Raw genomic sequence first — 14,680 nt, forward strand, 5'->3', positions numbered from 1 at the left:
GCCCCATAACACCCTGATCCAACCCCCATGGGCCTGGAGAGCTCACTGCCGCCCCCTCCCCCCCGCCTTCTCTTCCAGGCCTTCCCACCGGGCCCATACGCCACCCCCCAGAGCTTCGGGGGTTCCTTCAGCGCCGGAGCCCTGCCCACGGCGGGCGCCAACTACAGCCAGATGCCAGCTGGGTCCTTCATCACAGGTCAGCACCCACGGGTCCAGGGCAGGGTGGGGGGGGCTGGGAGCCAGGACTCCTGGGTTCTCTCCCCAGCTCTGGGAGGGGAGTGGGGGCTGGTGGGTTAGAGCAGTGGGGCTGGGAGGCAGGACTCCTGGGTTCTCTCCCTGGCTCTGGGCAGTGAGCGGGGGCTGGTGCGTTTCTCTCTTTTCACCCCATTCCCCCCTCTTCACCGCAGCCGCCACCAACGGCCCCCCGGTGCTGGTGAAGAGGGAGCGGGACGCTGACCCCCTGGAGAAGAAGGAGCCCCGGGCCGGCGAGGTGATCTGTATCGACGACTGAGGGGGACCCCTCCCCTCCGCGGGCAGGGGCAGCCCCCTTCCTCTCTCTCTCTTTCCCCGGGGGGGGCATGATACCTGCCCAACCCCCGCTCTGTCCAGACGGGACCCCGCTTCCCCCCCCCCGGGGGGTGGGTACGTAGCCTGGGTGGGTGACGGAGGGGTCCAGTCCTGGGACCCCCGCCCTGCCGGCTACTCTATAAATATGAATATATATATATATATACACACATACTGTATGGGGTGCCCCCCGCCAGCCCCCCAGGCCCTCCCCTCGGCACCCCACTGTGGGGGTGGCCCCCCCCGCCTGGGAAGGTCACCCCCCATTCCAAAGCGGGGCAGGGGGGCAGTTCTACCTCGCTGCAGTCTGGCTGGAGGGGGGCGGGGCGGGTGGGGGCGCGCCAGGAGTCACTCCGGATTGTCGGCAGTTCGCATCACTTCTTGTTTAAACCGCGCGGAATAAAGGCACCGTTTCCTTGGCTACATGACCCTGCCTCCGGCTGTATTTGTGGGGGGCAGGGGTCTCCCTCGCCCCACAGTGGGGCAGGGCCCCCACAGCGGGAAGCCCCTCCCCAAAGACCACCCCAGCCCGCTGCTCCTCTTGGCACAGCTGCGCGCCCGTTCCCACACACCTGCCCATGCGTCTGCCTGTCCTCACACACCTGTCTGTCCCCACCTGTCCATTCCCCCCTCCCCTTGCGCCCGCCTGTCCTCACACACCTGTCTGTCCCCCCCGTGTGCCCGCCTGTCCTCACACACCTCTCTGTCCCCCCCCGTGCGCCCACCTGTCCTCACACACCTCTCTGTCCCCCCCGTGCGCCCGCCTGTCCTCACACACCAGTCCAACCCCATGTGCCCGCCTGTCCATTCCCCCCTCCCCGTGCACCCGCCTGTCTCCCCATGTGCCCGCCTGTCCATTCCTCCCTGCCCGTGCGCCCACCTGCCCCCACGCCTGTGCGTTCCCCAGCACCCTGTCTGTCCGTCTACCTGTCTCTGTCTATCCGTCCCAACAGCCCCCTCTACCCCCACATCGCCCCGTCTCTCCCTGCCCCACTTCACCAGTCTTGCTGTGGCACCCAGTAACCTTTTCCTCCCATGGCAAACCCGGCCGGTCCGAACCGATCCCGGAGCAGCCGGGAAGGGCCAGTGACGGGGCAGCAGCCGCAGGCCCCACCGTGGCAAACCGGGCAGGACTCAAAGCCGTCACAGGTGCGGGCCGGGACCATGGGGCTGCTCTCACCCAGCGTGCCTGAGGCCCCCAAGTCAAGGGGGGTGTTGCAGGGGTCTCAGTGGGGCGCCGGGTGTTGGGATAAAGTCTGCAGCAGGGTCAAGCCCCAGACCGGGTGCTGCCGCCAGCCCTGAGGAAACGGGGCAGCCACGAGCCCCCCAGCCCGGTGGTGAGGGGACGGGGGGGTACAGGTGTGAGGGTCTTACTGGAGAGGAAACCCCAGGTGTAAACTGGAGCCAAAAGGCAGGACCACCTTGCCAAAAGCAGGGGGTTCTGGGAGCCAGGACCCCTGGGTTCTCTCCCCGGCACTAGGAGGGGAGTGGGCTGGTGGGTTAGAGCAGTGGGCCTGGCTGTGGCCCCGTGCCAGGCAGATCGGGGGGAAAATGAAGGGAAGCAGCCCCCCCGTGCTAGATTTGGGGGGGCCTCGTTCCCTTGGGGAAGGGGGCCCCTGCTGGGAACCATGAGTTGCTAGCGGGGTGGGGAGTACGCCCCGGCCCCACATCTCTGGTCCATGGGGGCTCGGCTGGAAAGAAAGAGCCAGGTGGGGAAACTGAGGCAAGCTTCATTCTGGCCCATTCCCAGGGGAGCAACCCCCGCCCCACAGAGAACACGGACATCATGGCCTAGGCTCCGCGCCTGGTTTATTGCTGGGGGGCAACGGGGCGGGCCTGGGCCTTGCCTGGGCCCTACAACAGCCCCACCCCCCCCTTATTAAGCAGCAGCAGGAGACGCCCGCAGGCAGGCCCCGGGTTCGAGCCCAGTGCCACTGCCCTCTGCCAATCGGGAGCTGGTTTGGCAAAGTGGGAGGGGCTCCCACTGGCCTTGCTTTGTTGACTCAGTTTACGCCCAATCAGCATCTGGTTTGTGTGGGCGGGGCCTCCCAGGGTCAAACGAGTCAACTGCCAGTCCCTGTGCCCCATTGGTTGGCTCTGTAATGACATCATGGCCAGGTGTAGCCTTCATACATGATGTCAAGGCCTGCAACTAGCCAAGCCCATTGGTGGATGTCACTTCCTGCTGGAGCCCGTAGCATGACATCACTTCCTGCTTGGCCCCGCGTGGCTGGGTCAGGTCCAGTGACATCACTGCCTGCTGTAGAATGACATCACTTCCTGCTGGACCCTGAGTGGCCAGGTTGTGCCTAGTGACATCACTTCCTGCTGGACCCAACCCAGATCAATCACACCCGCGCCAGCCCCTTCCATGGGAAGTCCCTGTGTCCACCCTCACCTCCTGGGGGGGCGCAGCCCCGTCCCCCTTGAGCACAGAGCGAGAAAGTCTGGGGGGGGGGGGGGCTGCAGGACGGCTGGGTTCTTTCCCCCTCATTCCGCAGCCAGGCGAATCCGGGGGGGGGGGGGGGTCTGCAGGACTCCTGGGTTCTTTCCCCCTCACTCTGCAGCCAGGCGAATCCAGGGGGGGCTGCAGGACGCCTGGGTTCTTTCCCCCTCACGCCGCAGCCGGGAAAGAAGGGGGGGCAGCAGCAGGACTCCTGGGTTCTTTCCCCCTCACTCTGCAGCCAGGCGAATCCAGGGGGGCTGCAGGACGCCTGGGTTCTTTCCCCCTCACGCCGCAGCCAGGCGAATCCAGGGGGGTTCCTCCCCCGGCTCAGTCCACCTTCACCACCTCCTCCAGCTGGCGGTACTGGAGCAGGAAGTAGGGGTAGCACTGGTCGCTGTCGAAGACCACGTAGATCTGGGGGTCGCTCAGGCTGTCCACGCAGGAGTCGTACAGGTCGCTGGCCGGGTCGCCGGCGTCCAGGGGCGGGGGCCGGCGCAGGGCCGGCTGCCCCAGGGCCGAGCGCCCCACCAGCACCTTGCAGAGGAAGACGTGGCGCAGGCCGGCCTCGGCGGGGGGCGCGTAGCGGTGGGAGTAGCTGGCGCGGCGGGCGAAGTAGCTGCCCTGCCCGTAGAGGGCGGCGTGTTTCCCCGACAGCCGGGGGTCCAGGTTGTGTTTGCAGATGGCTGGCACCGCGCCCGCCGACGTCCCGTGGAAGAGGTGACGCTCGTTCCGCAGCCGCTGCTCTGGGGACATCTGCCGGCTCATGTGGCTCTGCTTCCTGCAGGGGGGGGACACACCGGACTCCTGGGTTCTCGCCCCGGCGCTGGGAGGGGAACGGGGGCCGGTGGGTCAGAGCGGGGGGGGGGGGCTGGGAGCCAGGACTCTTGGGTTCTCGCCCTGGCGCTGGGAGGGAAGTGGTGGTTAGAGCCGGGCACCCTTCCATTTGTCCCTGTTGCACAGGAAGGGGCTCTGCACCCAGGAAATGCCCAGGGGGAGGGGTTGGGGGGGCTGGTGGGGCCGTGGAGGGGCAGGTGCTGGGGTGTGTGGCCGGGGATGCAGGGTGAGAGGGGCTGGGCAAGGAAGGAGAGGGGGGCCAGGGTTCGGGGGGCGTGGCCGCGGGGGCAGGGCTGGTGGGAGTGAGGGGCGCAGGGTGTGGCTGGACAGAGCCTAGGGGATCGGGGGACACAAGGGACAGGGCTAAGGGGAGTGGGGGGCACAGGGCTGGGGGGAGCATGGCAGGGAGGTAGGGCAGGGGGGGACAGTGCAGACAGGACTAGGAGAGAGTGGAGGGCGCAGGCCTTGTGGGGGCTCAGCGGGGGCAGGGCAAGGGGCAGAGGGTGTGGGGGGTGCGACGGGGGCACAGGGCATGGGGGGCAAGGCTGGGGGCACAGTGGGGGAGGCATGGGGAGCACAGGGCTGGGGGGCGTTGCTGGGGCAGGGTGGATGGGGGCACTCACCGCTTGTACTTGTCCCACAGGAAGGGGTTAGTGGGTGCTGGGTGCAGGGGATTGAGCTGGGGGGGTGCAGGGCTGGGGAGTACGGGGGGGCACTCACCGCATGTACTTGTCCCACAGGAAGGGGTTCTCCATCCAGGGGGAGGGGTTAGGGGGTGTCGGGTGCAGAGGATTGAGCTGGGGGGGTGCAGGGCTGGGGGGTACAGGGGGGGCACTCACCGCTTGTACTTGTCCCACAGGAAGGGGTTCTGCCCTCATGGGGAGGGGTTAGATGGTGCTGGGTGCAGGGGATCGAGCTGGGGGGGTGCAGGGCTGGGGGGTGCGGGGGGGGCACTCACCGCTTGTACTTGTCCCACAGGAAGGGGTTAGTGGGTGCTGGGTGCAGGGGATTGAGCTGGGGGGGTGCAGGGCTGGGGAGTATGGGGGGGCACTCACCGCTTGTACTTGTCCCACAGGAAGGGGTTAGTGGGTGCTGGGTGCAGGGGATTGAGCTGGGGGGGTGCAGGGCTGGGGAGTATGGGGGGGCACTCACCGCATGTACTTGTCCCACAGGAAGGGGTTCTCCATCCAGGGGGAGGGGTTAGGGGGTGTCGGGTGCAGAGGATTGAGCTGGGGGGGTGTAGGGCTGGGGGGCACAGGGGGGGCACTCACCGCTTGTACTTGTCCCACAGGAAGGGGTTCTGCCCTCATGGGGAGGGGTTAGATGGTGCTGGGTGCAGGGGATCGAGCTGGGGGGTGCAGGGCTGGGGGGTGCGGGGGGAGCACTCACCGCTTGTACTTGTCCCCCAGGAAGGGGTTCTCCGCCCAGGGGGAGGGGTTAGGGGGTGCTGGGTGCAGGGGATCGAGCTGGGGGGGTGCAGGGCTGGGGGGTGCGGGGGGGGCACTCACCGCTTGTACTTGTCCCCCAGGAAGGGGTTCTCCGCCCAGGGGGAGGGGTTAGGGGGTGCTGGGTGCAGGGGATCGAGCTGGGGGGGTGCAGGACTGGGGGGGCACAGGGGGGGCACTCACCGCTTGTACTTGTCCCACAGGAAGGGGTTCTGCCCTCATGGGGAGGGGTTAGATGGTGCTGGGTGCAGGGGATCGAGCTGGGGGGGTGCAGGGCTGGGGGGTGCGGGGGGAGCACTCACCGCTTGTACTTGTCCCCCAGGAAGGGGTTCTCCGCCCAGGGGGAGGGGTTAGGGGGTGCTGGGTGCAGGGGATCGAGCTGGGGGGGTGCAGGGCTGGGGGGTGCGGGGGGGGCACTCACCGCTTGTACTTGTCCCCCAGGAAGGGGTTCTCCGCCCAGGGGGAGGGGTTAGGGGGTGCTGGGTGCAGGGGATCGAGCTGGGGGGTGCAGGACTGGGGGGGCACAGGGGGGCACTCACCGCTTGTACTTGTCCCACAGGAAGGGGTTCTGCCCTCATGGGGAGGGGTTAGATGGTGCTGGGTGCAGGGGATCGAGCTGGGGGGGTGCAGGGCTGGGGGGTGCGGGGGGAGCACTCACCGCTTGTACTTGTCCCCCAGGAAGGGGTTCTCCGCCCAGGGGGAGGGGTTAGGGGGTGCTGGGTGCAGGGGATCGAGCTGGGGGGGTGCAGGGCTGGGGGGTGCGGGGGGGCACTCACCGCTTGTACTTGTCCCCCAGGAAGGGGTTCTCCGCCCAGGGGAGGGGTTAGGGGGTGCTGGGTGCAGGGGATCGAGCTGGGGGGGTGCAGGACTGGGGGGGCACAGGGGGGGCACTCACCGCTTGTACTTGTCCCACAGGAAGGGGTTCTGCACCCGCCACACCCGCTCCAGGCGGTACCGCGCCTCGGGCAGGCTCTTGTGGAAGAGCCCGTAGATGAGCCGGAAGCCGTGCTCCTCCACCGCCACTGGCGCCTGGTGCCAGTCCTGCCCGGGGGCCAGCGGTGCCCAGGTCTCGGGGTAGGGCGGGGCCGGGGGGGGCCCCGGGGCCGGCGGGGGGCCCAGGTAGAGGCTGCCACAGAGCGTCCTGCAGGGGCGAGGCAGGGAGTGAGGAGGGCCGTGCGCCCGGCTCTGGGGCGGGGGGGCGCGCGGCGGGACGGCGGGGGGGGGGCCGGTTACCGTAGCTCCGGCAGCAGCAGGGCGGGGGCGCGGAAGGCAGGCCGGGCCCGCAGGGGGCGCAGGGTGCCCGTGGCCAGGTTGCGCTGGTAGCCGGCCCGCAGGTCAAGACGGTAGCTGTGCTCGGCCGTGCTGCAGAGCGCCTCCTCCTGGCCGCTCCGCAGCGCCGCCTCGATGCTCTGGGTGAAGGGCTGGGGGCGGAGAGAGGAGGGGTCAGCGGCCCACGCCCCTCCCAGAGTCAGGGAGAGAACCCAGGAGTCCTGGCTCCCAGCACCCCCGTTCTAACCCCCCAGCCCCTATGCCCCTCCCAGAGCTGGGGAGAGAACCCAGGAGTCCGGCTCTAACCCACCAGCCCCTACGCCCCTCCCCGAGTCCAGGAGAGAACCCACGAGTCCTGGCTCCCAGCCCCCCCCGTTCTACCCCCCCAGCCCCTACGCCCCTCCCAGAGCTGGGGAGAGAACCCAGGAGTCCGGCTCTAACCCCCAGCCCCCATTCCCCTCCCCGAGCCTGGGAGAGAACCCAGGAGTCCTGGCTCCCCACGCCCCCGCTCTAACCCACCAGCCCCAACTCCCCCCCGGCAGAGCCATGGAGAGAACCCAGGCATCCTGGCTCCTCCCCACCCTGTTTTAACCCCCAGTCCACCCAGGGAGAGAACCCAGGCATCCTGGCTCCCAGCCCCACAGCGCTCCCCCGCAGTGGGGAGGGAACCCCGGCGTCCGGCGCACCTCGCTGTAGGGCTCCCAGCCACCGAGCGCCTTCCAGTAGAAGAGCCGCGTGGTGCGGAAGGGGGTGCCGGGGGCGGGCGAGGTTTCGAGGCGCCGGACCCGGGTGAAGCTGGGGCTGTTCCACACCTGCATGGCCACCAGGTCGATGTCAAAGGTGACGCCCCTGCCGGGCCGAGGGGAGACGGGGGTTACTGGGGGGGGCCTGGGCTGGGGCCTGCCCATCACCCCCAACTGCTCCCCGCTACCCACTCACTGCCCCCTAAACGGCCACTCCCTTCACAACCCAAACCCTGCCCCACTGCTCCCCACACTGCCACCCCTTAAGGCCCCAAACCATGCCCCACTGCCCCAATTCCTCCCCATGCCAGCCCCCCACCCCAAGCTCTGCCCCCTTTCCCTCCCATGCCCCCAAATCCTGCCCCACTGCCCCATTCCCCCAAACCACCAGCCCCCCCACCCCAAACCCTGCCCCACTGCCCCCATTCTTCCCACACCGCCAGTCCCTCACACCTCCAAACCCTGCCCCACTGCCCCCCATTCCTGCCCCAGAGCCCCCAGGATCATGCACAAATGCGCATTGTCCCCCTAGGTCAGGGGTTCTCTCCCGCCCTCCCCCCCCAACGTGCTGTGGCCTAAGAACTGGCTTTCTGCAGATCAAAGCCGGGGCTGGCGTTAGGGGGCAGCAAACAGGGCAACAGCCTGGGGCCCCCATGCCCCCCAGTGCTCAGGCTTCGGCTGCAGCCCCGGGTGGCAGGGTCGGGGGCCCGGGTTCCTGGTTGAGAACTACACCTTAGGTGATCCCCCAGCCTCTACCCCTGACCTGCCCCCTTCCCAATGAACCCGACACCCCCCAGCTGACCCCTTGTACCCCATGTCCAGCACAGACCCAATGCCTGCTCCCCCACCGGAACTGCCCCCATGTGTACCCCCTTCCTCCCTGCCCCCTGATCACACACCCCACGTCCGGCCCCTCATCCTGCCCCAGCCCATGCCCCCCACCCCAAGCCCTGTCAACGACCTTCCCCCAACCTGACACCAATCGAGGTAACTCGGGGACATTGAACAAACCACCCAGGCATCCTGGTTCCCAACCCCCCCTAGCTCTAAACCACCAGACCCCGCTCCCCTCCCAGAGCCGGGGAGAGAACCCAGGAGTCCTGGCTCCCAGCCCCACGCCCTGGTTCCAACCACTAGCCCCCACTCCCCTTCCAGTGCCAGGGAGAGAACCCAGGAGTCCTGGCTCCCAGCCCCCCCTGCTCTAACCCATCAGCCCCAACTCCCCTCCCATAGCTGGGGAGAGAACCCAGGAGTCCTGGCTCCCAGCCCCCCCTGCTCTAACCCACCAGCCCCCACTCCCCTCCCAGAGCCGGGGAGAGAAACCCAGGAGTCCTGGCTCCCAGCCCCCCCTGCTCTAACCCAGCAGCCTCCACTCCCCTCCCAGAGCCGGGGAAGAGAACCCAGGCGTCCTGGCTCCCCCCGGCCGCGCACTCACTGGTAGGAGGCCCGCACGTGGGTGCGCTCGGGGTCGCTGTAGAGCCGCTCCAGCGTCTCGTGGGCCTCGGGCCCGACGCTCAGCCAGCCGGGCGGGAGGCTGGCGCTCTGCCAGAGCTGCCAGTGGTAGGGCAGCAGGGTGTGGTGCTGGGGGCAGCGGGCCCCGGAGAAGCAGCAGCCAAGGAGGAAGTGGGGGCAGATGTCCACCCCGTCCTCGGGGTGGGTGTGGTACTCCAGCTGGGCCACGATCTCCAGCAGGTGGTCCAAGGTCAGCTCCTCGCACCCAGGCCCGGCCCCGGGGGTCGGCTCCGGAGCCGCCTCTGCCTCCCGCAGCGCCAGTTCCACCGTTTCCCCGTAGGGGTCGCCGGCGGGGGCCGGCGGGGCCGGGGAGGGCGGGCCGGGGGCTGGGGCGGCGCCGCCCGGTTCCGGGGGCCGGCGGTGCAGCAGCTGCGCCTGGGCCTTGATCCGCAGCACAACGGGGGGGCGGAACGCCGAACGGTGGGAGCGTTTGAGGCGAGCGAGCCGGGCGGGCGGCGGGGCTGCGGGGGCATCACTGCCGGCCGCCATGGGGCGCCTCGAAACAGCCCGATCCTACCGGGGAGAGCTGGAAAACGGAGACAGAGAATGACCAAGGGTTAGTGTTGGGGGACAGAACCCAGGAGTCCTGGCTCCCAGCCCCCCGTGCTCTAACCCACCAGGCCCCACTTGCCTCTCAGAGCTGGAGAGAGAACCCAGGAGTCCTGGCTCCCAGCTCCCCCTGCTCTAACCCACCAGGCCCCACTCACCTCTCAGAGCTGGGGAGAGAACCCAGGAGTCCTGGCTCCCAGCCCCTTTCTGCTCTAACCCACCAGCCCCTACTCCCCTCCCAGAGCCAGGGAGAGAACCCAGGAGTCCTGGCTCTCAGCTCCCCCTGCTCTAACCCACCAGCCCCCACTCCCCACCCAGAGCTCGGGAGAGAATCCAGGAGTCCTAGCTCCCAGCCCCCCCTGCTCTAACCCACCAGCCCCTGCTCCCCTCCCAGAGCTGGGGAGAGAACCCAGGAGTCCTGGCTCCTAGCTACAATTCAGTTGGTGCCGATCGCTGGCAGAGCCAGGACACCGAGCAAGATGGGCCTGATCCGGTGTGATGACTCCTCCCCCAGCTCCAGGGCTAATGAGGGTCTGTCTGGGGTGCTTGAGGGGGTGAGATTCGGGACTGATGTCTAGAGCGGGGATAAATCCCATGTTTTAGGAAGAGATCTGAGTGACCCCGAGCAAAGACTGCCAGGATCTCTTCAGGCAAAATTCTCCATCTGAAACCTCCCACACCCTGGAAGAAAAAGGTCCATCTGGGGACACCAAAATCGGTTGCGAATTTGTGGTAGTTTCACCCCATTGTTCGTCTTGGGGGGGTGGGGCTGTTTTGACATTTTTCCAAACAAAACCGTCCCGGCTTGAAGCCACTTTGGGTTTCCAAACTTTGATTTGAAAGGGGGGACCTTCCCCCCCCCCCCAACATGTTGACAAGGGGTCAAAATGGAAAGTTTCTTTCGACACCTCTAGTCTTCTGGTCCCGGCTGAAATTTGCGGTCGGCTTCTCGAAAAAGCTGGTGCGGTGGAAATCCCAAAAAAACCCAGCCATCCTGTGTTTCTGATCCACGGTGATCCTGTCACCTGACGGCTTCTGCTCGCTCAGCTAGAGGGCTGATAAGTTTTGCCGCATTCTTTTGAATCCTCGATGCTCTTCCCACATATTTTGCCGACTTGATCGACACTTCAAGCGTGGCCGTGTCGGTCAAGCGTACGAAAAACGACAGCAACACGGCTCTGCTGAGCAAAACCCCAGCGTAGACACGGCTAAGAAGAGAAACGGCATCTGTGCGTCGGCCTTGGCTGGGCCTTCTCTACTGCTGTAGGCTGCGGGATTTCTCTGATCATTTTTGTACCTCTGCTGAATTTTCTCCAGCGTTTCTGCTTCCTTGGCGAAGTGCCGACACTGGAACGAGAGCGGTGGGTTTTGCAGATCACAGGCAGTTAACAAAATGGTTTTTGACGGTGTTTGGAGCTAAACAAAACTTGTTGCAGGGATTTTTTGGTGAAATACAGAGTCGTAAAAAGGACAAACTGCGGCGTGAGTGAAAATTGTTTCAATTTTGATGGTTTTTAAAAAAAAAAAAAAAAAAAAAAAACTAACCAAACGTTTCGGCAAACATTCCAAAAATTCAGTGCCCGGAAACGCCCAACCCAGAGGGGTTTCGAATAGATCTTCATGGTGTGTTTAATGTCTGGGCAATTTTTCATGCGCCGATGATGCAGACCAAAAGTCGGGAGGAAAAAATTTCAACGCAGCAAAACCGTTTGGGCCATTGTTAAACAAAACGCACAAGGCCAATGCGAACCGAACGCCAGATTTCAACAGTTCTTAAAAGGCTTTGGCGATTTTTAAAAACCCATCCCGTGGAAGGAAATTTGAAGCGTCCTTTTGATCCTTTCCACACCCCCAAAAAAATATCAAGCCAGTTTTGACTTTTTTAGAAGCTCTTTGCCCCCAGCAGGACAGTTTGGCAAAACCACCACGAACTGGCGAGACGCGTAGCTGTGTTTTTGCGCTGCAGTGGGCAGCTGGGAGTTTCGCACCAGAACGGAGACACGGTTTCCCCGTCACACCAGGGCCAAATCCAGAGGTAAAAATCACCTCTCTGTTCCTCCTCCAGACGTATCATTTTCCTTCATTGGGAACCGAGCCCCGGCAGTTTGTTCCCCCGGCCCTCCCCAGAATCAGTAACCCTGAGGGCCACAGGATGGGGGGTCACTGATCCATCGCATCTCCCAGTCCCCCATGCGGAGGGAGGAGCTGGGATATGAACTACGGGCTGGCTCAGCCCCGAGAGAACAGGCCCCATCCCCCAGCACATCCAGGCCAGGAGCTGGAAGTGTCACAGCAAACGGATCTTGTGATTTAGCACTTGCCAGCTATTGCCAGGCAGGGCTGGAAATGGCTGGAATGGAACTCAGGAGTCCTGGCTCCAAGCCCCCACCCTCTACCCTAACCACTAGCCCCCTCTCCTCTCCTTGAGCCAGGGATAGAACCCAGGAGTCCTGGCTCCCAGCCCCCCTGCTCTAACTCACCAGACCCTACTCCCCTCCCAGAGCTGGGGAGAGAACCCAGGAGTCCTGGCTCCCAGCCTCCCCTGCTCTAACCCACCAGACTCTGCTCCTCTCCTCCACTCAGGGCATTTCTTATTGTAGGGTCTCCCCCTAGCTCCCATGGGCCACCTCCAGAGCAGGCCAATGGGCCCAGGACTGACATCAGACACACCCCGCCCCTCCCCCCTCCAACAAGAGGATATGGGTGTGTGTGTGTACAGATATCACCCCCCCCAAAGCCATTCCATTACTTAGGGAGATGGCTCCATAGTGGGGGTATTTTAGGGGGCTGGGGAAAGCAATATAGGACTTGTTGGGGGGGAGGCGCTGGGAGCCAGGACTCCTGGGTTCTCTCCCCAGCTCTGGGAGGGGAGTGGGGTCTAGTGGTTAGAGCGGGGGGGCTGGGAACCCAGCCTACTGATTCAAACAGTCTCGACACTGTCAATACCTCCCATCTCTCGACAGTGGGGAAATGAATCACTTCCCAGCTCCCGAGGCCTGGTCTCATGAACACGCTTCAGTTCTGCTCACAAGAAGTGGGGCTTGTTTTTTAAAGGGTCAAAACCAGAAACCAATCTTTGCAACGGAGCGTTATTCCAAGATTTGAGCCCCCCTGCCCTGATGCAAGTTTCTCCTCTGCCCTCCTCCCCGCCGTGCCTCAGTTTCCTCCCCCAGCCAGGAAAGTGGGATAACCAGCCTCACCCCCTCCCCGAGCTCTGCGGATGAAAAGTAGGGGTCCAGCTAGGGTTTCGCGACACGGGGGGGGCGGATCAAATGGGGGGAAGAGGGAGGGGGTAATTCAGTGAACCCCCCCCTTTCTTCTGGGTTTGCACAGCTGCAGGGAGAGGGAGGGGCTCAGCCAGCAGGAGACACCTAATTTAGGCACGGTCTGGAAATATCACCCCACCCACAGCTTGATCAGCAGCCCAGCCTGGGGGGATGGGGGGGGGAGCAGATCTCGGAAGAAAGCAGCTGGGTTTTTACAAAAAGACAGACGGACAGGAGGGAAGAGGAAACAGTGGTGAAGAGAGGTCAGAGTGCATGGGGCGGGGAAAGAACCCAGGAGTCCTAGTTCCTGCCTCCCCCCCAACCCACCAGCCCCCACTCCCCTTCCAGAGCCAGGGAGAGAACCCAGGAATCCTGGCTCCCAGCCCCCCCCCCGCTCTAACCACCAGCCCCCACTCCCCTCCCAGAGCCGGGAGAGAACCCAGGAGTCCTAGCTCCCAGCCCCCCCCCCGCTCTAACCACCAGCCCCCACTCCCCTCCCAGAGCCGGGAGAGAACCCAGGAGTCCTGGCTCCCAGCCCCTCCCCCCCGCTCTAACCACCAGCCCCCACTCCCCTCCCAGAGCCGGGAGAGAACCCAGGAGTCCTGGCTCCCAGCCCCCCCCCCCCGCTCTAACCACCAGCCCCCACTCCCCTCCCAGAGCCGGGAGAGAACCCAGGCGTCCTGGCTCCCAGCCCCCCCCCCGCTCTAACCGCTAGCCCCCACTGCCCCCCTCCCCGAGCCGGGAACGGAACCCAGGAGTCCGGGCTCCCAGCCCCCCCCCCCGCTCTAACCGCTAGCCCCTACTGCCCCCCTCCCCGAGCCGGGAGAGAACCCAGGCGTCCGGGCTCCCAGCCCCCCCCCCCGCTCTAACCACCAGCCCCCACTCCCCTCCCAGAGCCGGGAGAGAACCCAGGCGTCCTGGCTCCCAGCCCCCCCCCCGCTTTAACCACCAGCCCCCACTCCCCTCCCAGAGCCGGGAGAGAACCCAGGCGTCCTGGCTCCCAGCCCCCCCCCCGCTCTAACCACCAGCCCCCACTCCCCTCCCAGAGCCGGGAGAGAACCCAGGCGTCCTGGCTCCCAGCTTTCCGGTGCAACCATCCACTCACCTCATCGCATCCGTTCTCAGCCCAGACCCGCCCCAATACCTCAGCTCCCGGCAGCCAAGGAGAGCAGGGAACCGCCCCCACCCCAGCCATTGGGGGTGCCCCCCCAACTCACCCCCTCTGCAGCCAGCTCCGCCTTCAGAGCAGCCGGGTCTCCGCACCCCACCTGTCTCCGATCCGCTTCCAACAGCAAGGGGGGGGGTGCCTGTTGCTTGGTATTTTCCCCCCCTTCTCTTTTTTTTTTTTTGGGGGGGGGGGCCGCTGCCCAGCCTGGCCCTGCGCGGATGGGGGCTCGGGCGTTGGCAGAAGCCCAGCGCAGCCACGATCCCCGCGACCCAAACAACAACAAGGTCTCGTCAAAGTTTCACTTCTTCCCAGCAACTCGCGGGAAAGTGCCTCCCCGTCCCGTCCCCCCCGGGCCCTTCCCGATCTCCTCCCCCGGCTGGCCAGCGCCTGACCTGAGTCATGGTGAGAAAACCTCCCTGGCCCCTCCTGCGGGAGGCTGTGGGACCCTGGGCCGCCTGCCAGGGTTTCGCTTTCCTTTTCTCAGCACCTGGGGAGGAGAAGGAAGAAGAGGCCCTGGGTTTAAATGAAAAAGAAATGGAGACAATGGCTGATTGGGGGGGGGGGTGTCAATTTCCCCTCAAAAGAAACGGGCGGGTCCAGTTTTGATTTAGTGGGAGGATCAATTTTGGGTCAAGTTCACTATGTGCCAACTGAGATCTACTTAAAAGAATTCAGCGGATCACAGACTCCGATGCAGGGAGCTGTAGCTCAGGAAAGCTTATGCTCAAATAAATTTGTTAGGCTCTAAGATGCCACAAGTCCTCCTTTTCTTTTTGCGAATACGGACTAACACGGCGGCTACTCTGAAACATGTCAGACTCCTGGAGTGGGTTTCACTAGAAAGAGAGGTGCCAATTGAGATTAAAATTAAAATAAATCAG

At 64.9% G+C, this 14,680-nt stretch overlaps 2 protein-coding genes across 27 annotated transcripts in view; one reads left to right on the plus strand and one right to left on the minus strand.

The window, feature by feature from the left end:
• Window positions 1–992, plus strand: part of CHD3 (chromodomain helicase DNA binding protein 3) — a 57,894-nt gene extending 56,902 nt beyond the window's left edge. For all 19 annotated transcript variants that reach the window (XM_043503643.1, XM_038386248.2, XM_043503641.1 and 16 more), the window contains exons 40-41: window positions 79–196; window positions 408–992. In XM_043503643.1, the coding sequence (XP_043359578.1) occupies window positions 79–196; window positions 408–511 (222 nt within the window). In that variant the 3' untranslated portion in view covers window positions 512–992. The remainder of the gene's footprint in view (window positions 1–78; window positions 197–407) is intronic.
• A 1,285-nt stretch (window positions 993–2,277) lies between these two features.
• LOC119849337 (protein mono-ADP-ribosyltransferase TIPARP-like) lies at window positions 2,278–14,300 on the minus strand. 8 transcript variants are annotated; one of them, XM_043503676.1, is made up of 8 exons: window positions 13,849–14,167; window positions 8,740–9,342; window positions 7,248–7,410; window positions 6,526–6,713; window positions 6,188–6,433; window positions 3,331–3,791; window positions 3,202–3,232; window positions 2,278–3,087 (listed from the first exon to the last, which is right to left on the minus strand). In XM_043503676.1, exons 2-6 carry the CDS (start codon window positions 9,303–9,305, stop codon window positions 3,341–3,343), a joined length of 1,614 nt encoding a protein of 537 aa, XP_043359611.1. In that variant the 5' UTR covers window positions 9,306–9,342; window positions 13,849–14,167; the 3' UTR covers window positions 2,278–3,087; window positions 3,202–3,232; window positions 3,331–3,340. The 8 variants fall into 8 exon arrangements, with proteins under 8 accessions (XP_043359611.1, XP_043359610.1, XP_043359608.1 ...); XM_043503675.1 differs by having other exon boundaries at window positions 2,278–3,232; XM_043503673.1 differs by having other exon boundaries at window positions 2,278–3,289.
• Between the last annotated feature and the right edge of the window lie 380 nt (window positions 14,301–14,680).

Source organism: Dermochelys coriacea, chromosome 28 (genome assembly GCF_009764565.3).
Source record: "Dermochelys coriacea isolate rDerCor1 chromosome 28, rDerCor1.pri.v4, whole genome shotgun sequence".
Taxonomy (NCBI): domain Eukaryota; kingdom Metazoa; phylum Chordata; order Testudines; family Dermochelyidae; genus Dermochelys; species Dermochelys coriacea.

What these genes read in the sequence shown, in the direction of transcription:
- LOC119849337 (XM_038386275.2), bottom strand. Translation starts at nt 9,305, where the DNA reads ATGGCGGCCGGCAGTGATGCCCCCGCAGCCCCGCCGCCCGCCCGGCTC. An exon ending in CACGTGCGGGCCTCCTACCA is followed by an intron (nt 7,411 to 8,739) that starts GTGAGTGCGCGG and finishes TCGGCCCGGCAG; the next exon opens with GGGCGTCACCTTTGACATCG. An exon ending in CTGCTGCTGCCGGAGCTACG is followed by an intron (nt 6,434 to 6,525) that starts GTAACCGGCCCC and finishes TCGCCCCTGCAG; the next exon opens with GACGCTCTGTGGCAGCCTCT.